Source organism: Cydia splendana, chromosome 22 (genome assembly GCF_910591565.1).
Source record: "Cydia splendana chromosome 22, ilCydSple1.2, whole genome shotgun sequence".
NCBI lineage: Eukaryota > Metazoa > Arthropoda > Insecta > Lepidoptera > Tortricidae > Cydia > Cydia splendana.
Window position 1 is genome coordinate 8,934,578 of NC_085981.1, and position 24,694 is coordinate 8,959,271.

At 39.8% G+C, this 24,694-nt stretch overlaps 2 protein-coding genes across 2 annotated transcripts in view; both read left to right on the forward strand.

Annotated features, from left to right (window-relative positions):
* LOC134801515 (tyrosine-protein phosphatase 69D) overlaps nucleotides 1–21,731 on the forward strand; it is a 46,200-nt gene extending 24,469 nt beyond the window's left edge. Inside the window, exons 9-27 of the mRNA XM_063774126.1 lie at nucleotides 421–561; nucleotides 2,237–2,446; nucleotides 3,404–3,480; nucleotides 4,013–4,116; nucleotides 4,446–4,576; nucleotides 5,672–5,816; nucleotides 6,898–7,083; nucleotides 10,588–10,713; nucleotides 11,173–11,258; nucleotides 11,579–11,682; nucleotides 12,336–12,481; nucleotides 14,510–14,701; nucleotides 15,076–15,225; nucleotides 15,727–15,904; nucleotides 17,454–17,569; nucleotides 18,271–18,402; nucleotides 18,869–19,032; nucleotides 19,799–19,934; nucleotides 21,551–21,731. Of these exons, the coding sequence (XP_063630196.1) occupies nucleotides 421–561; nucleotides 2,237–2,446; nucleotides 3,404–3,480; nucleotides 4,013–4,116; nucleotides 4,446–4,576; nucleotides 5,672–5,816; nucleotides 6,898–7,083; nucleotides 10,588–10,713; nucleotides 11,173–11,258; nucleotides 11,579–11,682; nucleotides 12,336–12,481; nucleotides 14,510–14,701; nucleotides 15,076–15,225; nucleotides 15,727–15,904; nucleotides 17,454–17,569; nucleotides 18,271–18,402; nucleotides 18,869–19,032; nucleotides 19,799–19,934; nucleotides 21,551–21,622 (2,596 nt within the window). The 3' untranslated portion in view covers nucleotides 21,623–21,731. The remainder of the gene's footprint in view (nucleotides 1–420; nucleotides 562–2,236; nucleotides 2,447–3,403; nucleotides 3,481–4,012; nucleotides 4,117–4,445; nucleotides 4,577–5,671; nucleotides 5,817–6,897; nucleotides 7,084–10,587; nucleotides 10,714–11,172; nucleotides 11,259–11,578; nucleotides 11,683–12,335; nucleotides 12,482–14,509; nucleotides 14,702–15,075; nucleotides 15,226–15,726; nucleotides 15,905–17,453; nucleotides 17,570–18,270; nucleotides 18,403–18,868; nucleotides 19,033–19,798; nucleotides 19,935–21,550) is intronic.
* Nucleotides 1–24,694, forward strand: part of LOC134801485 (uncharacterized) — a 234,132-nt gene that overhangs the window by 202,540 nt on the left and 6,898 nt on the right. The window lies entirely within an intron of this gene.

Sequence of the window (24,694 nt, forward strand, 5' to 3'; positions counted from 1 at the left end):
GTTAAATTTTCAAACAACGCAAAATCAACTGTATTTCCTAGATTATAGGTTCAAGTTTCATTGGCAAATTTTGTTTCTTCAATTATACGGCCTCCTAGCCTAGTCGGTAGTGACCCTGCCTACGAAGCAGGGGGTCCCGGGTTCGAATCCTGGTAAGGGCATTGTGTTTATCACAAATATTTGTTCCTCAGTTATGGATGTTTTCTATATCTATAAGTATTTATATATCATTATATATTATATATATCATCGTCTAGTACCCACAACACAAGCCTTATGAGCTTATCGTGGGACTAGATTGATCTGTGTAAAATTGTCCTATAATATTTATTTATTTATATGCCTGGGCCTTAGGTGGCTATGATCGGTTCGGCGTGCAGCTTTCTTGTGCTAACTAAACAACGTGGGTGTTTGTTCTAGGGTATACCTAGTGCGTCTACCTAAAGGCAAGGGCTGGATCTCCACCAACCCTCAGGACCTGCCCGTCATCACGTGGGTCGACGCCCACGCCGCCAACTCCGACTACGAGGAGGGTGCCTACGTCACTGACATATTCAACCAGTAAGTACTTACATGTACGAACTGGCGATTGAGGTCATATTGCTATCTCCTTTCAAAGGTAAAGGAGATAGCAAACCTTAAGACCAACTAAGGGTAAAAGAGATGGCATTATGACCTCAATCGCCATGGTATTGCGGCTACTATAGGCAAGGGATCTCCAAACCAGCATCGCCGAAGCCCATGCTTGACTACAAGGCACCTACGTCACTGACATATTCAACCAGTAAGTACATGTACCAACTGGCGACTGAGGTCATATTGCTATCTCCTTTACCTTTGTTAAGACCAACTAAGGGTAAAAGAGATGGCATTATGACCTCAGTCGCCATGGTATTGCGGCTACTATAGGCAAGGGATCTCCAACCCAGCCTTGCCGACGCCCATGCTTGACTACAAGGCGCCTACGTCACTGACATATTAAACCTGTAAGTTTACATTCGTTTTTACGGTTCCGGGGTCAACTAGAAACCTTTTTAATACAGTTGCTCAAAAAGTGGTACTTTACGTCGCTGTTTAGCGTTCGCAAAGTTGTTTTTTGCGAACTAGTGCTTTTTACTTTTCCACCTTTTTTAAATTTACCTAATTCTGACCGTAACCGATGATAGGTGACCACACCAAAGAGTTTAGATGTTCAAAAACTTTATATAATTTTTATTTTGCCATTAAACATTTATTACGTACAAAAAGTATTGTTACAAGATAGTTACTTATTATATAAATAAAACGTTATTTAATACGATGTTTCACTAAAAAAAAATTTATTATTTGGCTGAAGGGAACTATCATTGCCACGTTGGCTGTCGTTAACAGAAAAAATGAAAAATTAAAAACCGGCGCCCGCCATTTTGACTGAAAATTTAGTTGTATCAAAATAATTAACTTAAATTGCAACTGTAAGAGTGTTTTTGTATGACATGAGTTAATGTGGTTAATTTTTGCAATGTAAATCAACGCTGAACGTAGTTTATAGTGCTGTATAATATACAATATCATTCAAGTTCAAGGGCAAATTCGTAACTGTAAGTGTTAATACTCATGTACTTAAGTCATGTAACCAATATTTGTTTTATTTTGATTTTTTCGCAAACGTATTAAAAAACGTCGTTCAATGTACGTGTGGAAGTGTTATTATTTACTTGTCCCGTGTCTTTCAAGACATCTCGGGACTCGTAAATAATAACACACTTTCCACACTTGCATTGAAATGTACTATTACACTTCGCCATGTCCGACTGTGTGTCTGTCAATTTGTCCTTCTGAGGTAGCACTAGAAAACTGCAATGTGGCATAGATATTTGAACTAACCACTTCGGCAAAATAGTAAAATATAAACTAGAAACAGTTTATTTTGGTGGTACCTCCCTTACACATGAAATGGGTAATAATTTCACACCTCTTACTTACAATATTACTAATTGTATGTTATTTTTAATATGTCTTTTTGTACAATAAAGAGTTTACTACTACTACTACTACTACTACTACTACAATCAATAATTCTTAACTATTTTTTACACCACAGAGAGACGGGTTCTTAGCGATTATTACAGTTGTAGTTTTTTTACTCGCCTCTGCCCAGAGCAACGATGGGTGCCTTGGCTGAAAAGTTAAACTCCAACTGACCCAAAAAAACACTATGCGGAACACTATTCAAGCATCTATATTTTCTTTCCAGCAATAATTTCCCCAACGTCGAACTGATACTCGGCGACAACACAAGTGTGAACATGACACGTGAAGACAACAACACATGCAGTCGCTGCTTCGAGCGGCCACTGAGAAAAGAACCCCCTACGACTGCGAAGATTGCTATAGTCACTGCTGAGCCCGATTATGACGAGAAGACAACGGAAGTAACGAAGACTAAGCGATCTTTGGATACCAGGTAACACTATTTTCAGGGTTCAGATACAGTTAGGTCTGAATATACAGAGTGCTTTGATCGTCTACTGAGAAAAGAACCCCCTACGACTGCGAAGATTGCTATAGTCACCGCTGAGACCGATTATGACGAGAAGACGACGGAAGCAGCGAAGACTAAGAGATCATTGGATACCAGATAAGATTATTATTCAGGGTTTAGATAGAGTTAGGTCTGAATATACAGAGTGTTTTGATCGTCTACTGAGAAAAGAACCCCCTACGACTGCGAAGATTGCTGTAGTCACCGCTGAGCCCGATTATGACGAGAAGACGACGAAAGCAGCGAATACCAGGTAAGACTATTATTCAGGGTTCAGATAGAGTTAGGTCTGAATATATATGAGTGTTTTGATCGTCTACTGAGAAAAGAACCCCCTACGCCTGCGAATATTGCTATAGTTACCGCCGAGCCCGATTATGTTGCCAAGGCGATTATGTTGCAAGGGGAAGTAGCGAAGGCGAAGGCGAGAGGTGAATAAAGTTAGGTCTGAATATACAGTGTGATTATGTTACGTGAAGACTGCAACATCATTTGTAACTGCTTTGAAAAGAACACCCTACGACTGCGAAGATTGCTATAGTTACCTTCGATATTGTATTGAGCCAACTGAGGCAGTAAAGATTGATAGGTCTTTTTAGACCAGGTTATACTACTGTGTAACATTCATAAAAATAGTTATCCTCGTAAGTCCCAATGTGCATCACAATGAATACTCTGTTTCAATTTAATTCAAACCATTCAAAAACTGAATAAGTACAATTTCTTTTGTTTCATTGTTTTCTAAAACAAACGAAAGTCACCCTAATCTACTATACACCAAGGTTCAAATTAAAAATAGGGAAACTGTATAGTGGGTCTCCGAGGGTAAAAAACCGAGATTTTTAATGGTATATGTCATATGATACATTTTTGTTACAGAGAGGATCAGTTAATCACGCCGACAGATGGGAAATTGGACCCATCGGTGAACTATACGCTTTTCGTTGAGTTAATACGTAAGTTTATTTTTTAAATCTCTTAAACACTAATACTTATCATTAACTTTTCAACCATTAGTATCACTTACAGAATAATGCCTACGTCATTCTTGGAATTAAGTAGTTGTCAAGCGGACCCCAGGCTCCCATGGAGCCGTGGCAAAATGCCAGGATAATCCGAGGAAGAAAAGAGAGTATAACGTACATAATGCTACAGCAGTAGGGTATTATACTGTATTTAAAATAAATTATTTTACACCATGCATGAAATAAAGCACCAGATAATTATTAGAAAAACACAAATAGGAGTTATTTTTAAACACAAGTTCTATTTAATAAATCGGATATAAATATAAAAAGTAGGCGAGTTGACCGTGACGTCACGATGTAATGTTTCATATAAATTCCATATCAGGAAATCGTTTTGACAGCTCTAAAAAAGTAACTGATTTGACTAGTAGGAAAATACCCTATTGAACATGGATTATTCTGTATAGGTATGTAAGTAGGAAGTGAGGTTTAAAGAATGTTTTTTTTTTTTATATTGCAGCGGGCACCGATGATCCATCTCTGTACAGCAGCTACACTAATGCACTCAACACGGCCATACCACCGCAGATTATCGCCGCTAACAACATGGAAACTGCGCTGCAGGTAACACTTTATTTACGGAGGCGTTATTTAAATATCGACTTTATTTTGCTTGAGTTAAAGTAAAAAATCATATGTATGTATGTGTTAAAATCAGTCAGTCGTTCCAGAAACAGAGTCGCATTTATTTTGTTTCGTTTAATTTTCAAGAAAACCCAAAATCAACTCTATTCCCTGCACTAAAGGTTCAACTTTCAGTGGCAAATTGTGGATTTTTCATTTGTATGGCTGGGCCTTAGGAGGTTATAGTTCAAAATTCTATTTAAATTGGTTCTTTTAAAAGGAACTCAGGACTTTGGTGGCTAAAAGTGAGATTTGTTGTGTGGTTACAGATATGCTGCGGTGTAGCCGCTCTACTCCTATTGGCTACAATTATTTTCTGCGTCGTTCACACGCGGCGCGCGCGCAAGCAGCCGCTGCGGCACGCGCATGTCGAGCTTAATCCCATTCAGGCCGCGCTAAGGTAATTAACACAGCATATGAGTGGAGAATATGTATGCCCCCTAGCACAGAAATTAAATAATAGTACTAGGTAAGTACAGAAGATTCACTCTCTAACAAAACGCGTCTGTTACGATTAGGACAGATATGACCGCTAAGTGGCGACAGCGCCTCGCGGCTTTAGACAATAGTTACGACACAAAAAGTTAAAAACTTAAAATATCCCTTAAAAAAAATGTGATCAGGAACACCCTTATAATCCTTCGGAATACTCGTAGGCATCTTGTACTAAGCAGCAGAAGTTGCTAAGCGGGCGTGGTGTTCAAAATTACCTTGACACGCTCTTATTCTCTTAACAATAAAGTCGCGTCAAGATCATTATGAACACCTCGCCCGCTTAGCAACTTCTGCTGCTGACTGTATATTAAAGATGCGCAAAACGCTTCACTGAGTTGAAAAGATTGATTCATATCTTTCGCTCGCGGGAATATATCACTCATTTCGCTTAGTGGATCTGTAGACTATATTGTTTACGAGCGAGTAGAGATGTCAATCAATCAGATACACACAGCCATAACTGCGACCAAGATAGCGAATCACGCGATACGATCCCGCCATGTTTTCCCGACACCCTCCGAATTCTTCCGAACTGCTCCGAAACCTATTCGCATCGTCTCACTCGCTTCGTCGGCCGGCTCATTTGAATTATGAGTGGGAAAAAGCGAGCAAGGAACACACATAGGTGAGCGACTGAGCGAGTGAAATCACTAGTGTGTTGAAGAGTGAGTTCAATCAAATGATATAGTTCCTTTAAATCACTCACTCATGAACGACACATCATCATCATCATTTCAGCCTATATACGTCGTCCCACTGCTGGGCACAGGCCTCCTCTCATGCGCGAGAGGGCTTGGGCTATAGTCCCCACGCTAGCCCAATGCGGATTGGGGACTTCACATACACCTTTGAATGTCTTCGCAGATGTATGCAGGTTTCCTCACGATGTTTTCCTTCACCGAAAAGCTAGTGAACGACACATGTCTATTGTATATCAATCTGTAATCCCAGCAACTCCACCATGTCTCCGTAGCCTTGGTAAAGACTGTCCCGTCCGCAGATACGTGGTGGGGCACATCGGCGGGCGCACGCCGCTGGTGTCGGCGCCGCCGCCGGACATGCCGCCCGTCGCGCTGGAGGACCTCGCCGCCGCCTACGCCGAGCGGCAGGCCGACTCCGACTACGGCTTCCAGAAGGAGTTCGAGGTACGATATCTTAGGATGGTATTCCACCTGTCCAATTTCATTGCGTCTCACTCTCTCATTAAGCACAATATGAGATGCAAATGTACATTGGACCAAGAAATTGGACAGGTGGACCAACCTTAGCAACATCTGGCTGAAGAAAAATAGGACATAAATCAAAAATTACTCACATATTATTTGTAAATGGAACGAAATATTCCACTTTAAAAATGGAAACTTTATGTCTTGTGATAATCCGAGGTCCAAAAACATCCGAGGTTTCCAAACTTCCGAGGTTTGCAAATCCGTACCCCAAGTGACGAAAAATGAGGCTTCTTTTCATTACAAACCCGTGTTTGTGTTGAGACACTTAATGGTGTAAATTCAACGATACTGGGCTTAAACCCTAAAGTCTATTTCAATAGAACTTGCTAACTATGTAAACAAACAAAGTAACTTTGTTTTATCACTGTTTCTCTTTGAATTTTCACACCACCTCATCAAACACCATTGAAACCATACACATATACACTAATGAAACGGTCCGTTCCGTAAAATACATAAATATATAACTGTATCTTGGATATTTAATTAAAAGTTTAAAATGGGTTCATAAGTTAGGTTATTAGGACCTGATGGAATGACGGTTTTGTTTCTTTTAAATTCTACAATTGTCTATGATGGGTAGTGTTGTGACTAAAGTTTGTGATATAAACCCTCTACACACTACCCAACCCACGCTCTGTACCTACCACCGCGGTTATAAAATACATCAATACATCATGCTTAAGTACTAATTTGTCTTCTGATCGTGATTAAACAAATTAAAAATAAGTAACTACTTGTTTTTTACTTTTGGCATTTTATTATTCGATATGGTTTGACATTAGTAAAGTAGTAAGTAGGAGTCTTGCCCATCACTAGTAAATTCATCATTCAGAGACAATTTCAATATGGCGGTTTGTTTACATAGTTAGCAAGTTCTATTGAAATAGACTTTAAGATATACTTTTCGTTTAACCACATCCTAATTTATACATCTGCATATAAATAATAAGACTTTTATAATAAGATTTTTATATTGTAATATTTTTTGTTTCAGCTGCTACAAATGCTCCCCGAATGCTATCCGGACCGCACCACGCACGCCTCCGAAGCGCGCGAGAACCAGCCCAAGAACCGCTACCCCGACATCAAGGCTTACGACCAGACGAGAGTCAAGCTCTCCCAGATAGATGGCATCACCGGCTCAGACTATATCAACGCGAACTATGTCATGGGATACAAGGTTAGTGAACCGTTACCCCGACATCAAGGCATACGACCAGACGAGAGTCAAGCTCTCCCAGATAGATGGCATCACCGGCTCAGACTATATCAACGCGAACTATGTCATGGGATACAAGGTTAGTGAACCGTTACCCCGACATCAAGGCCTACGACCAGATGAGAGTCAAGCTCTCCCAGATAGATGGCATCACCGGCTCAGACTATATCAACGCGAACTATGTCATGAGATACAAGGTTAGTGAACCGCTACCTCGACATCAAGGCCTACGACCAGACGAGAGTCAAGCTCTCCCAGATAGATGGCATCACCGGCTCAGACTATATCAACGCGAACTATGTCATGGGATACAAGGTTAGTGAACCGTTACCCCGACATCAAGGCCTACGACCAGACGAGAGTCAAGCTCTCCCAGATAGATGGCATCACCGGCTCAGACTATATCAACGCGAACTATGTCATGAGATACAAGGTTAGTGAACCGCTACCTCGACATCAAGGCCTACGACCAGACGAGAGTCAAGCTCTCCCAGATAGATGGCATCACCGGCTCAGACTATATCAACGCGAACTATGTCATGAGATACAAGGTTAGTGAACCGCTACCTCGACATCAAGGCATACGACCAGATGAGAGTCAAGCTCACCGATAGACGGCCTTTGACCCGGGATACAAGATTAGTAATTTAAATCATTTAATTTCATTTATCAACACCGGATTTGGATAAATATGAACAATATCTTGGCAATGGTATCACCCGTAACACCCATTCGTGACTTCGGATCTTCAAATAATGTAAATATAAACCACAAAACAGAGACAAAATGTTGTCCTCATTGTCTGAAAGATAAAGTCACGTGGTTGTTGGTTTATATTATTTAAAGATATCTTTATATTTATTTAATGGGCTATAGGTTGATATTCCGGATTAAGATTTTAGAATAAAAATACCCGATGTTTGATGTAGTTGATGACAAAGGTCTTGGAATAATGTAATATACTTAATGCACCAATAAAATGCGATTTGCAAATTAAATGTGGTGGTTGCAACGCTATAAGTGTGTTTATCGATTGATTTTGTTTTCCCCATATTAATTATTACATTATATTATGTGTGTGATGTCTTTCTGCACTAAACATCTATTCTGCTTCCTCCACTTTCTATTTATTTACAGTTAAAAGAGTGTGAGAAGGAAAAGGTGGAATCCGAGGGGTATTGGGATAATGAACAGAAATCGGAAACCGGAGAGTATAATCATCGGGTAAAATACAATAGATATATGTTTCCTTGTATGTTACTAATATTGGCGACTATTATGTACCTAATATTATTTATGTTTGCCACCACTAAAGAGAATAGAGTGTATAGAGGCGGATTGTCAAATTAAATTATGTAGCCACTGTAAATTTACTGCCATCTTTCGGCAGAAGATTAAAACTGTTAGAACGCCATTTGACTTTGATCCTTATTCTTTCACTGATATGTGTTAATTTGATAAATATTTAAATTAACGCCATCTACTCTACTGTAGGCCAAAGGTTATGGCGCCATCGCTCGAAAAAATTGCACCATACCTTTGGCCTACTCTCGAGTAGATGGCGTTAATATTAACATTTAACAAGTTAACACATAACAGAGAAAGAATAATGATCAAAGTCAAATGGCGTTCTAACAGGTTTAATCTTCTGTCGAAAGATGGCAGTAAATGTATTGTAGCTACATAATTTACCATGACAGTAACTCTCTATTTCAAATTCTCTTTGCCACCACATAGAAGTGAATTTTGAGACCTTTATTTGAATATTTTTTTTTGTCAAAGTGACATTTAGACGCAAAACGTATTGAAATGAGAGATCGCCAAGTTTATTTCTATATGACTGGCAACAATTGGGCAAAATTGTCATACTAAAATTACTGAAATTTTTTTTTTTGACAGTTTGAATTATATTGGGAACTTTCCCTTTTTTCTATCGTTTTAACAACGAGATGTTTTCGCCATAACTACTTAGCGCAATAAAAACCTTAGCGACAATCTACTTATACGAGTGTTCATTTAATTACTGCACCTGTGTCTTCCGTTTCTTAATACATTGTATGATTCACATCACACGGTTGGAGTCAAAGGAATTGAAACCTTCTGTACAGTAGTTACAGTCTATATTTAACTGGTAACACCGCGCTGTGCGTCTGCTACTGCCTACGACAATTGGCTCTGCCGTTTAAATATGGATTTTAACTACTGTGTAGAAGGTTTAAATTAGTTTGAGATTATTAAGATGGGTCCTGACTCCATTAGTTTGACTGAATCGTACGTAACTGTGTGTTTTGTTATAATCTAATGTGTCTGTCTGTCCCTCTGCTTACTAAGGATCTATCGGAGCCTAGCCAGGTACTGCTGATTGCGTTGCTTATTCCTTTTGCTGTTTTCTTTTTTCCCGCTCTATCAAATGTATAACGTCTCTTTTACTTGTTCTTTTTCAGGGTTCCGTACCCAAAGGGTAAAAAACGGGACTCTATTACTAAGACTCCACGGTCTGTCTGTCACCAGGCTGTATCTCATGAAGCGTGATAGACAGTTGACATTTTCACAGATGATGTATTTCTGTTGCCGCTATAACAACAAATACTAAAAAGTACGGAACCCTCGATGGGCGAGTCCGACTCGGTTTTTTTTATTGTGATGCAACAAAGTGAAAGTATTATTATTTTACATTTCTACAAATATCTCTGTGTCATAGAAATCTTGCCTATAAAAATTGTTTTATTTTTTTATGACTGGTATACAAGTGATATGACAAAGTCACACGTCCAAGTGTGCCTCCACCAGTGTTGGCCGAACGTTCATTGCAATTAACCATTCCTCCTCCTCAGTCGTTCACTCTTGACAGAGTGGTCGTGGTTGTATGATGAGACGCATCTATCGTGGATAACGCAGCTCTCGCAATGCGCCTCCACTTGCCACGGTCAATTAACCACTAACCATTATAAATTGAATCGTAAACCGTAACGGACGGTTACAGTTTACGGTTCAACTTGTAATGGTTAATGGCCAAAAATGATTAATTGCATTAACGTTTCGGCCAACACTGGCCTCCACTTTGTAGTTGTGAACTCATAGTGGAAGCACGAACTCCTGAAAAAAGCTTCATGACCCCACATTGGGGGCACCCGGGCAGGGAACGTGTTAAAATCCTCCTCCATTTATGTTTCAACCCCCTCGTGTTTATGCCTTTATATTGCACTCATTTCTGATATTTTTCTGACTAACGTTACGAATTCCGTCGTCAATAAATCTATAACAGGTATCCTAATTTTATTATAGACCTATGGCGTTATTCATAAACGCGTTACTGGTCTGACTTAGCTATGAATCGTTTGTCTTTATCTGTAATATTGTCTTTTGTATTCGTAAGAAAGGGATAAAACATAATTTAACTAACTCAGGCCTGTAAAGTTTTATAAATAAGGGGGCTATTCTATAAACAATTTTTTTTCTCGTCAGGAGCACAAGCAGTTCATTTGCGCACAAGGCCCAACAGACACGACCGTCAACGACTTCTGGCGTATGATTTGGGAACACGGGCTGGAGCTGATCGTGATGCTGACCAACTTGGAGGAGTACAGCAAGGTATTTAATAATTCTAGTTGAAACAGGCGTGGCTCACTCCGCGATTTCGTCGCTTTGCTACAGGTAGCTAAAAGTACATCCGTTCGACCCCAATTTTGGGGTTTGCCATAAGCCGCGCGTGGCGCTGTCGCCACCTAGCGGCCATATCTGTGCTGATCGTGACAGACGCGTTTTGTTAGAGAGTGAGTCTTCTGTACTTAGTACTATTATTTATTCTGTGGTTGAAATCACAGCTGGATAAAAGGCTGGTTCTCAGAAAACGAGGAAATTTCCGCACACAACAGCTCGGTCTGTGATGATTAGTAGCTAGCCCGAGGCGTGCGTTTGCTTCGACCGAGGTAGAACGACCAAAAAACCAGCCAAGTGCGAGTCGGACTCGCGCACGAAGGGTTCCCTAATTCCTCAAACAAAGTCATAGTAGCATATCCGTACAGTGATTTGTTTTTATTGCGTTGTCAGGTGAAATGCTCCAAGTACTGGCCGGACGAGGATCGTGGATCGCGGGCCTTCGGCGCCATCACCGTGCACCATGTCTCTGAGAAACGGTAATGACTAGGGCCCGCAATTTTGGGTGCGGCTTTTTATCTATATTATCAGACTGTTACTGTATCAATGCGGTTAATTTACTTAAATAAACTAACAGGGATGTTATAAAATATAAAGGTTTTAACCTCATTTCAATAAAGCAATTTAAACGGATTAAACTTTTCTATAGTTTTCATCGTTCAATGATAGGTCAAGAGAGATTTAATAGAGACAGATTAAAAAATATCGAATAGTCGATAACATCGATAAATAGTATTGTGCTCTGCTACAATCTGCACCCAAAATTCGGGGCCCTAGACTGATTGACCCATTTTTGCAGGTATTCCGATTACATCGTGAGAGAGTTGAAAATCGTAAAGCAGGCTACGAACTCAGAGGGCCAGCCGATAGTTGAAAACAACGGCGTTGCCAAGAGAAACGGAGGTAAATTGCTACTTTATGGCATTTACTACTGGTTACTTTATTTGTTTTTCATTTCTCATGCTCTGAAAGAGGGTCATTGTTGTTCTAAAAGGTGTGCAGAAAATGATACCTTTCTGCACTAGAGCATTTTAGGTTCCAAGTACGATTATATATATTTTTTACGATAAGCAATTGAAAGTTAATTGTTAATTGAAAGTACCCTCAAAATATACTATAAAAATGTATACTCAGTCATGTTTTTAACAAAATACATGCATTTTACTTTCCTCCTATTCGAAATGAAAACTAGAGTGTTTAACTCGGGTGAAAGCCATCATTTCAGCCTCGAACTATTGGCGCTCTCACTGCGTTCCAACGCCATACTACCTCGGCAGAAATGAGTGCCTTTCATCCCTTGGTTAACAATCTACTAAACCTGTATACCATAGAGTAATATAAGTAAAGAAAGTGGTAACTCCATACATCAGTTTTCTTACCAAAACGCGAGTTATTTCGTAGTCGACATCTAACGTCAAGTAGCGGAGTTTATCAGTACTGCTAGTTGACAATAGACGTGTTTGCGCCCATAAGTAAGATGAATAAATCTACGTATAAACGTTATCATAGATTACAATGTTCGCAAAGTTATTCCAAAATGTATACATTTTGTTCAGATTGTAAAGAGCCAGAAAGCGGGAGCGCGCCCACATCTCCTCGGGAGGTAAAGGACAGCACCCGCGTCGTGCGACAGTACCACTTCCTCATGTGGAAGGACTTCGCCGCGCCCGAGCACCCGCAGTCCATACTCAAGTTTATCAAGGTAAGGAAAATGCTGATGCCTCTGCCACGATAACGAACGCTCGACGCTGTCGCCGACTGCCATACAGGATCAGTTTCAGACCTAATATCTGGGAGACCGAGCTTTGCTCGGAAAACATAAAAAACCTTAAAGATGCGCGTTTTCTCAGAGACAAGACCTAGCTAGATCGATTTTTCGCCCCCGAAAACCTATACACGGTGTGGCCTGTAACACAAGCAAAGAATTAAAACATAGATTGTACTACTCAAACGGTGACACTTTTGTACAACAACTTTTGAAAATTATGAAGTATTTAGACTCCCTATTTTTCATACAAAATAAATATTATCTTCAATGGACGCCATCGCCACGCCATATTAGTGTGATTGACGTTGCTTGTCACGCCTTAAACATAACAAAATTCGCAATACATTGCGTCTTAGAATAAAAAATAAAAATAAAATAAAATAAAAATCATTTATTTCAGACTAAAGGTCCATACATTGTTAGTGAACATTAAAACCTTATTACTAGTGTTAGTATAACATAAAAATAGACTAAAGTAAAACATTAAAGTGTAATAAAAATCAAACCACAAGTTATTTTTAAAAGTCGCTGAACAAATGTTGGTCAGTATGAGGAGTACAGCCTACAGTTTAATTTTTTGCTCATGTTACAGGCCACACCCGGTATAGCAAATTTCATCGAAATCTTTAGACCCGTTTCTGAGATCCCCGAAATATATAAAGAAATAAATATACAAGAATTGCTCGTTAAAAGGTATAAGATAAGATAGGGGCCCGCATGCGGGATGCGGGAGATTTCCCTAATGCATGCCATTATGAGTTTCACAAGTCGTTTTACCGTTATCCACTTACCGCCTGCGGGGAGTCACATCACGCTTTATATAAGATAAGATAAGATAATATTTATTCATTAAAACTTATGCTAATTTGATTTATACAATGGTAATTATACAATTTATACTTAAATACTAGTAATTCATGGATTCAGGTTAAGATAGGTACAGATCAATTTAACAATATTAATACCGATACAAATATGTATTTTCTAAACTCTAATGGAAATTTGAACAATACCTAAACTAAGTAAACATTTACTTGTATCTTAGGTATGCACGTTTTGTAGGTCAGTGTATAAGTGGGGAAGTGCTTACCAAACAAGATGATTATTTATTTATAATAACAATAAACTATATGACTATGACTATATTCTACTCTTTAGAACGTTAAATGGTGACATACTTAGCAATTAGTTTGTACAACACACATATAAATCTTTCTTAACTTCTACGTGACTATTTCTAGTAGTCTTTCTGTGTCCTCGTACGCCTTGCCAATGAGCAACGTTTGTACCGCTTTTATGCAGACTTTACTGGGCATTGGGTAAATATTCAATAGGAGATTGAATTTATTGTAAAGGAAAGAGCCGAGGAAACAAAAAAACTTACGTGTGTTTGCGGTGCGGAATGAATCTTTGGTGCAAATTATGTCAGCACGTCGCTTGCCAGATAAGATCTGGGGGTTATAGGGTATGAGTGAATGTTTTTTTACTACAGTGTTCAAGACGAATAACTGTCGCACGCTCAGAACTTTACACTCGGTCAACAATTGAGTCGTGGGATAACGTAAGGGACGGAAAGTGCTAACTTTGAGAACTGCCCTCTGAGCTCTTTCTAAATCGATGATCGTTGTCTTGTTTGCTCCTCCCCAGGACGTGATACAATATACTAACAGTGATTGACAAAGTGCAAGATAGACTGATTTAATAAGTGTTTGATCTGCCGCATGCCTTAGGTTCTTAAAGACATAAATTAATTTTCTAACTCTAGATGTCAGAGATTCGATGTGTGCTTTAAAGTTATGATGCTGATCGATAATAACGACCGAGTTATCGACTTATGAGTTTCACTTATACGTACTACGGTAGTTCATATTTGACAGTTATACATTATGAGTACAAGCCGAACTAAAAACCAAATGATCCATTTTTTGTTGACCATGAACATTTTTTGTTTTTTTTTTCTAGCGTATGAACGAAGCATGGTCGCACCTAATGGGCCGGCCAGTGGTGGTCCACTGCTCGGCCGGCGTGGGCCGCACGGGCACGCTGGTGGCGCTGGACTGCCTGCTTGACCAGCTGCGCACCACGCGCCGGGCGGCCGTGTTCACCACCGTCGCCGAGCTCCGCCGCCAGAGGAACTTCCTGGTGCAGTCGCTGGTGAGTGTGTGACACTGCACGGGCACGCTGGTGGCGCTGGACTGCCTGCTTGCCCAGCTGTTTCTACCCGTCGTTTTACCATCTGCACATCATATACGACAAAAAATTGGTTCGAGTGCTGACATGAGCTTAGGATGGTATTTCATCTGTCCAATATCTTGGTGCGATGTGTATTTGCGTTTCACATTTTGCTTAATGAGAGAGTGAGACGCAGCATCTTTGCAGATGATAGTTGCAGCCTACATCGACTGTGATGACTGTATAAACCAATGGCCGATCGGCATTTCTTGATACCACCCTTTATAATAAATATATATTCGTTACTTTTCGTGAATTATGCAATAGCAATGCTCAGAATTAATTTATCTTTCCAGAAACAATACGTTTTCGTCTACCGAGCGCTAGTCGAGTACGCGCACTACGGCGACACAGAGATCCCAGCATCGCGGCTCAAATCCAGCATCGACCGCCTGAGGAACACTGCCGAAGGGGCGGATAAGTGCCTCATGGAACACGAGTTCGAGGTACTGTGTGTGTGTTTTGTTTACCAAGGCTCTGTGAGCTGTTGACCTCGTGAACCCCCATGGCTCCGCAGTTTGGAAAAAAATAAAAAACTGAAATAACTGAAAAAAATCCGTATGAGGTAAGGTGGGGTAAGACTATCACCGGGGTAAGACTATCACTTGTTTGCTCATACTGTTTGTCTTGCCCCGAGCAAAATAAATTATGTTAGTCTTACCTCACCTTACCGTAGTTATTGAACCTGCTGACAAATTTGCACGAGAATCGGTTGTGAAATGCGAACTGTAGAGGAGAACAGGTGGCGAGATATACAATAGCATTTCACTAATGTAAGTCGTACGGATGATTAACACATTCACTGCCAACGTTTTCGAAGCGCTACGCTCCGGTTTCCCACTTTGTAGACGAAACCGACTACGAACAGAGAACTCCCGTTCCCGGCACTCAATGTGTTTACTAATACATATTAATCTTGTTGACTAAAAAACTGTAATGTTTCACAGAAAATGATGAACCCGCCAGTAACAGAACCACTAAAGTCCTGCTCAGCGGGCTCCGTAGAAGAAGCCCGGGCCAAGAATCGAAGCCCGGAATACCTACCCTATGACCGCAACCGCGTCATATTGGCACCAGCGCCGCCTCTGCACTATTCCACATACATCAACGCGTCCTTCATTGAAGGTAAGTTATAAAAAGGTTGATGACCTCATACAGTTCATACAGAGCTTAGTTCGGAGAGAGAATCCAGATTTTAGATTTACAGTTAACTCATAACTCATTGAGTGGTGGTTGGCAAGCAAAAGATTGCCGACCCCTGGAGCCAGAAATACCTACCCTATGACCGCAACCGCGTCATATTGGCACCAGCGCCACCTCTGCACTATTCCACATACAACAACGCGTCGTTCATTGAAGGTAAGTTATAAAAAGGTTGACGACCTCATACAGTTCATACAGAGAAACACAATTAGGTCATCTACCTTGTAAATGGGACGGCAAGTTGCTAAGGTTTTCACTATTAAGAAAAGGTTGACGACCTCCCAGATTGAGGACTTTTACAGTTGAGTCTTGAACTCATTGAGTGGTGGTTGGCGAGCAAAAGATTGTCAACCCCTGGAGCCAGAAATACCTATCCTATGACCGCAACCGCGTCATATTATTGGCCCCCGCACCGCCTCTGCACTATTCCACATACATCAACGCGTCCTTCATTGAAGGTAAGTTATAAAAAGGTTGACGACCTCATACAGTTCATACAGAGAAACACAATTAGGTCATCTACCTTGTAAATGGTACGACGACAAGTTGCTAAGGTTTTCACTGTTAAGAAAAGGTTGACGACCTCCCAGATTGAGGACTTTTACAGTTGTGTCTTGAACTCATTGAGTGGCGGTTGGTGAGCAAAAGATTGCCAACCCCTGGAGCCAGAAATACCTACCCTATGACCGCAACCGCGTCATATTGGCACCAGCGCCACCTCTGCACTATTCCACATACATCAACGCGTCGTTCATTGAAGGTAAGTTATAAAATGGTTGAAGAACTCATACAGTTCATACAGAGAAACACAATTAGGTCATCTACCCTGTAAATGAGACGGCAAGTTGCTAAGGTTTTCACTGTTAAGAAAAGGTTGACGACCTCCCAGATTGAGGACTTTTACAGTTGTGTCTTGAACTCATTGAGTGGCGGTTAGCGAGCAAAAGATTGCCGACCCCTGAAGCCAGAAATACCTACCCTATGACCGCAACCGCGTCATATTGGCCCCCGCACTGCCTCTACATTATTCCACCTACATCAACGCGTCGTTCATTGAAGGTTTTTGCATTAGGTTTACTTTCAAGAAAAGATTGACGAGCCCTGAAGTTGGGGCATTTACAGGCAAGAAAAGGGATACAATAACAAACGAGTACAATTTAAAACTGTAAGATTGCCGACCACTGCCTGCTGTGTGTGTCAGTACATACGCCTGAGCTTCGATTTTGGGCACCAGGGGTGGGCAAATTAATTATTTTACCGAGTTTTTTAATGATGCATTTGTAAAAGTTGGTAAAATTATAAATTTTGTTTATTATGCCTTTATTTGACAGTTTGGTGTTAAGTTACGGTGATTTTTAAAACTTGCCATCAAATCAAAATGCTAACAAATGTCAGGTTAGACGTTATTGTTGAGGCAATATAGTGCATAATCACTAAAGTTGTTTCTAAAATGTTTTTAAATTGTTGACAGCATACGACAATTCAGAAGGCTTCATAATCACGCAGGACCCACTGCCTAACACCATCGTGGACTTCTGGCGGATGGTGTCCGAACACAACGTCTCTACTATCGTTATGTTAAGTGAAGTACGTATATTGTACCATTTTTAAATTCTACCATAAATATCCTTTCAATTGGCATACGTCATTTTTGAGTTGACGGAATTTCGATTTTATTTTAATTAATCATCAAATTTAGATGACGTAAATTGTCCGCGAGCCGGTTCCTGCCACTTCAAGGGCTATAGGTACATAAATAACAGTTTCAGTCGTCATAGAAGCAGCCGAACCGAATGTATCCGACGAATTTGATAGTGGCAAAAAATATTAACCATAGTATGAAATATTAGTCTTAAGGTCGGTCTGTCTACCCAAAATGCGTCGGGCGAGGCACGTTTGTCACAACTCACAATTTTCTCGCAAGGAATAACAGAAAATTATTCGCTAAACATTATTTTCGTGTTATCGTTTTCGAATAGGGTAAATCATCAATTACTGGCCACCGGCTAATAACTGGCCAACCTACATTAAAAATGAATTGTATTCACCTACAAACAGAATTCATTTTAGTATAAGGTTTCAATAACTAGCCACCCTATACTAAAATTAATTTTATTCTATTATATAATTCAATTCTAGTTTAGGGTGGCCAGTTAGCCAGTTACTAAACAGTGGCCAGTAATTGACGAATCACCCTACTTTTTACCCAACTGTTCAACTCGCTTGTATTTTTGAACGAAATCTTTATTTCTGCGGTTCTCAACAAGTTTTCATTGTTGTACTTACAGCTGGGCGAAGGCAAGTGCCCGCGCTACTGGGACGACGGCACAGCGCAATACGAGCATATCTCAGTGCAGTATGAAGAGAGCGAATCCTGTCCGTACTACACGAGGCGGCAGTTCCGGGTCACTAATAACAAGGTAACGTGGTGAGCGAGACGGCGCTATACACGTGTATAGCGATATCCTGCTTGTACACCGGAGAGGGGTGCGGATCCGCATAAAATGTGAAGACAGACTCCTCATTCCATTTTATGTTTTGACTGACCGTCGATGGATATTATGTCATTGTAAAATTGACCAATTGCCAGTCAAAAGTGTAGGAACAAACGCATACCTACATAAATACATACACACGCACATACACAAACATCGAGACTCGCCGTTTTAATGTGCTCACGAAGCGCAAAGCGCAACCATTTCACTTAGGGCGGTTTTCCACCCGTCCAATTTCTTTGCCCAATGTGTATTTTGTCTCAAATTTTGCTTAATGAGAGAGTGAGACGCAATGACGTTGGACCAATATATTGGACAGATGGAATACCACACTTAGAACTTGATACTAATAAACGGTTGTCAACCTCTAACTCGATTGTAAACATTTCAGAGCGGCGACGTGTGCGTGGTGCGGCAACTGCAGTACCAGGGCTGGCCCACGGCGCCGGGCCACGTGCCCGAGGTGACGCGCGGGCTGGCCGAGCTGGCCGACGCGGCGCGCCAGCAGCCCTCACCCGCCATGCACGCCGAGCCCGCCATGCTGCTGCACTGCCAGTCAGTATACTTACTTTTAGGAAAAGGTTGCTGACCACTGGTACTGAAGGAAAATGTTGATGATATCTGGTACATCATGGTGTTGCACTGCCATTGATTACACTGATACGTAGGAAAAGGTTGCTGACCATTGGTACTTAAGAAAATGTTGGTGATCTCTGGCCCGCCGTGGCGCTGCATTGCCAATGAATAAACTTACTTTTAGGAAAAGTTACTGACCACTGTTACTTAAGGGAACATGTTGATAATCTCTAGCCCACCATGGTGCTGAACTTCTAGTAAATACACTGATAGTGAAAAAAGGTTGATGACGTCTGATGTTTAGAAAACATGGTGATCTCTGGCCCACCGCGGTGCTACACTGCCAGTGAGTACTCGCCACTCGGTCACGCGCCACAAAGATTTCCCGCGATCATTATCAGATCGTCGGTTCATCTAACAGCCAGCGGTCGGCAACAGACGGCCCGCGAACCTCTCACTTGCGGCCCGCGAGCCCCCTTGGCTATTTTGTATGTAATATTGTCAAACAACAATCTCTGATAACGTCACACATATTAAAAAAAGTGCCGCCCGCGTCTATTTCCTTAACTACTATGTGGCCCTTGGCTGCTAAAAGGTTGCCGACCGCTGGTCTAACCTAACGCCTTCTCACTCTGTATCTTTCTGTACATGGTTGCCAGACAATGAGTGATATTTAAGTTTATCTGTATAGGTTTCTTTACGTATTAGAATTGACATTTGAACACCAATTTTTTTTATTTTCCAGATACGGCACAGAACGGTCGGCGCTGTTCGCGGCGCTGTGCATTCTGATCGCGCAGCTGCGCAACGAGCGGCGAGTGGACGTGGCCGCCACCGCGCGCAAAGTGCGCTCACAGCGCGCCGGCACCATCAATACTTTCGTAAGTATCACATACTCTTCTTCTTTGTCGTCACACTCTTGTCAGAGTGGTCGTGGTCGTCATATCAGGGCTGGTGGCAAGCTTCACAATCCGTCGCCATTCCTCCCGTAATGTAGCCCTTCTTATACATTCATGGAGTGGTTCATTGAATGCACTTTTGACTAGGTCTGACCAACGCATTGGTGACCTACCGCGCCTTGTGCCTTCGACTTTTCCCTGCACTACAAGTCGTTCCACAGATGTATCATCTCGACGTGTAATATGTCCAAAGAAAGTGAGAATACGACACTGGACGATGTAAGAAACACGCTGTTTAATACCAAGTTATATACATATACTACCACATCATATTATAAACGCTGGTGGCCTAGCGGTAAGAGCGTGCGACTTTCAATCCGGAGGTCACGGGGTCAAACCCCGGCTCGTACCAATGAGTTTTTCGAAGCTTATGTACGAAATATCATTTGATATTCACCAGTCGCTTTTCGGTGAAGGAAAACATCGTGAGGAAACCGGACTAGAAGGTATAGGTAAAAAAAAAAAATAAAAAAAAAAAATATCAAGTTGCAATAGTAATATATTACTACGCCTCTAAGGTATTCCATCTGTCCAGTGTGTATTGCATCTCACATTTTGCTTTAATGCGAGAGTGAGAGGCAATGCACATCGGCCAAGAAACTGGACAGGTGGAATAGGCCTGATGACAAATTTTGAAATCCCTTTTATTATTGTCGGTTCTTGTATTGGTTCCGAAAAACACAATATTTCAGCTATACTCATAAGATTTAACATAAATAATTGCATTTTATTATAGCTAGTTTAAAACTCGCGCGAAAACGCCTCGCACGACATTTACGAATTATGAATCCGAATGATATTGTTAATTCAGCACCATATATTACGATTAGGGATGATAAATCATTACAAAAATGTATCACAATAACTCATTTTACACAAAAACTCTCACACGGTTGCAATTTAAGATGAATTATTTAGATACATGTAAATTTTGAGTGAAAAGGTTTTACTTTTTAATTTTTCATTTTTTCTAGTTACGACAGCCAACATGGCAATGATAGTTGCATTCAGCCAAATAATTAAAAAAGTTTGTTGGTGAAATATCGTATTATTTAGCATTTTATTTAGATAATAACAAATAGATACCTCCTTTATATCGTGTAATAATATTTTTTGGACGTAATAAATGTTTAGTGGCGAAATAACATTTTTTTTGCACCTTCGAACTCTTTGGTGAGAACGTATGGATTTCGGTCAATGAGGTTGTCTATGTTGCTCTAAGAAATATGTTATGGATTGATGACGTCACTGTTTGGAACGCTTCTGATTGGCGTTTCAATAATAATGGCCGATTGGAGAATTTTGCAGTTTTATTTTATTGAATATATTAATAATCCTTCAGTTTATACTGAGATTGGGCCATTTTTTAGAATCATATTAACATATATGTTTCTTTGAAACCATTATTTCCGTGATTCTTTGTTACTTGCAACAGGCCTATACCACCCTAAGACCGCGATTCCTTTAAATTTAAACTGCCCAAAAAATGCTATTCAAGTGTAGGTATTATATTATATCTTTGAAACTTTCATTTACAGTTACAATACGAATTCCTCCACCGTGCCATACTCAACTATGCGGAGCTGCACAACCTACTAGAAGACAGTTAAACTTTCTTCCCCACGCCTTTAGCGCAATAATGGACTTTATCCCCTGCACGGTAGGCTCAATTTTACCTGCACACCCCATGTGGGCAGCGACGCTCAAACTTTTGTAACGGATACACCGTTGTGTTTGTCCTACGATATTGTATCTGTGGTATACTCGAGCGTATATCGTCGTTGCTCTTTCCAAAGCTGATATGTGGTCGATTTTTGATTGACAAATAGTTACCTAGTAACTAAACGTATAAGGTATCAATTCATTTGATTAAAATCTCGCACATATCAGATTTGGTAAGCGCAACGACGATATGTTGATTGTTATGTGAGACGGCACTAGTGAGCGCGTGAACGAGTGAGCGAGAAGGAAACATAGCCTCAGTGCGTTTTTGTATTATGTTCATTCGGTTGTAAAAATATCTACGCTTCTAATGCGTAAAAAATTTGACTAACAAAAGGTGAACCAAGTATTAACATGGCAACACTGAAAGTCGTATTAATATGTATTTTTGACGGATAGTGTTGCTATGTCTATTTGTAAGTCAGATTGTGATTTTAAAATGTGGATTGATCCATTCTCTTTTAACCCTTTACCCTGGTAATACCTTTACCGATTAGAACACGTGTTTGAAGTGCCGTATGTGGGAAATATATATCCCTTAGTACTAAGGGATATATACACACTTATGTGGGAAATATATATCCCTTAGCACTAAGGGATATATATTTCCCACATAAGATATATCCCTTAGCACTAAGGGATATATATTTCCCACATACGGCACTTCAAACATGTGTTCTATTTTCGATGAGCAATACTGACATTCGATTGTCATTTTAGAAATGTACCTGGTAAAGGGTTAAATATACCCGCAAAGTATACAATATTTAAGAAAGTCTTTTATATGTATAAATTGCAATAATCTCGCTTGTTTTTAGGTGCTTATTCGTCGTTCCCTGTGACGTTCGCATTTGCCTTTTGCTCACGAATTTAACTTTATTTTAGAAACCATGTTTATTTCTATTTTTATTACGTTTAATCTATGTACAAATCAGTGATCACTAGGTTTTTGTATCTCAGGATATGTGCCATTTTCAACCAAAAGGGTACTTATTGTCGGTCGTCAAAGATAAAGGTCCATAAAGATTCTATTTGAAATCAACCTTATCGACAACCGACAATGTACCTTTTAGTTGAAAACGTCACATATGTTTATAACGTAGTTATTAGATAGGTTATGAAAAAAAAAACTGCTTTTCTTACTGAATTTTGACATGATAGTTAACAATTTTGAAAAGGAATAATTTATTTTTGGTTAGAATTACCATGATATTATGAGGGCAGATGGGGTAAGAGAAACATTGGGGCAAGAGTAACACTTATTGGGAATCCTCATACTGATACTCTTGCCCCGAGTAAAATAAACTATGTTTCACTTTCCCCACATGACCTTGGTACAGTCGCCATCCGATATATCCGAGCGGCTGAGGCGCTCACAAATATCTGAACACGCCTCTATTGTCAGGACGTTAAGATATTTTTGAGCACCTCGGCCGCTCCTATATATCTGATGGCGATGCCGACTGTATGTTCAGTTTTTGTACAGGTCATTACACACAGTTGGCGTACAGCCTTCATTTCTTTAGTCTACAATAGATACCTGGTCCCGTGCGTTCGAACAACTTTTTCAATTTTTTATTTAGTATCATCTGTCCCTCTCTGTCTATAATTAAATCTTGAAAGTTTTGGACCCACTGCCCGGTTTCCGTTTGCTGGAGAATGCTGATGGAGACCTAACGTGCCCATAAGTAAACTTACCACGAGTTTGACACTGACATATTCGCTAGCAAGTGCGTAACTTACTTTCTATGCATATCGTGAGCATTAGTACGAGCGAGATGTATAGAAAGTAAGAGGGAATATCTGCCCTGCTAAGCCAAAGAGCGCCATCTCAAAAGAAAATTCATTGCTAACTTATACTTTAGTTTCTATTACTAAGAATTCCATTTTCAAAATCATTTGTTTTTGAGATAGCGCTATTCGGCTTAGGAGGGCAGAAATAGTGTCATACTCGTGGTAAGGATAAAGAACTGTTGTAAATAATCACAATATCATCTAGTAAGTAATGATCATACTAAAGTTTGTACCAAAATTACATGTTTGACAGAGTTTATATTTTGACCATCGAAAATAAACAAATTCTTTATTTAAAAAAACGTCCATAAAATGGATATTTTCCCATAATTTGTAGCTTGGTAGCTTGAAAAAATATTTATTTCATTATTCGAACGCACATATAATTATATTAATCATTTTATCAAACTATAGTAGATCTGTCACTTTAATATTAGGCTTTTGTATAGTTTCCGGTATTGTAACATACCGGAAACGATCGTGTCCAAAGAGTAAGTAGGAGTAATGCCGAGAGATAAAGTAAATTTAAAATATTTATTTTGGTATCATATGATAGCATTTTTATCATTTTAAGTTAACTCGAGTACAGTCATATCCAGAATAGTTTAATATTTTTGAAATGACTGTACTTATCGGATTAAAATGTGAAAGGTTTTCTAAAAACCGTACATTTCAGAATTAAGGCCGTCTTTGCAAAGTACCCCAAGCACAAAAATAAAGGTGCGTGCATACTGTCTCTCAAAACTACCGGTGTAACATGAGGAAACCGAATAATTTTAACCACGCACTTCTGAGGACAAAAGAAGGAAAAATTTTAATATGAGTTTAACTCAATTTCGCCAAAAAAAAAATTTATTATTTAGTTTTTTAATTTTTTTGAATGTATTTGTACATAAAAAATAAATGTTATTGGTAAACTTGTCACTTAAAATTGATTTTTACATTTTTTTTTTCGTAAAACCTACTTTTTGCAAAGTGTTACTTGTCACTTTTTGACATCTATCAATAAGGATATTTAGACTACGTCCCATAGCAGCAACATCATCATCAAAAAGGCCTTTTACACTATGTAACAATAAAAACTTGTTTTTTTTTTTTATTAATATTATCTCTGAAACTAAGCGAATTTCAAAAAAGTTTATAGGGCATTTTTGTCTCTAAATATG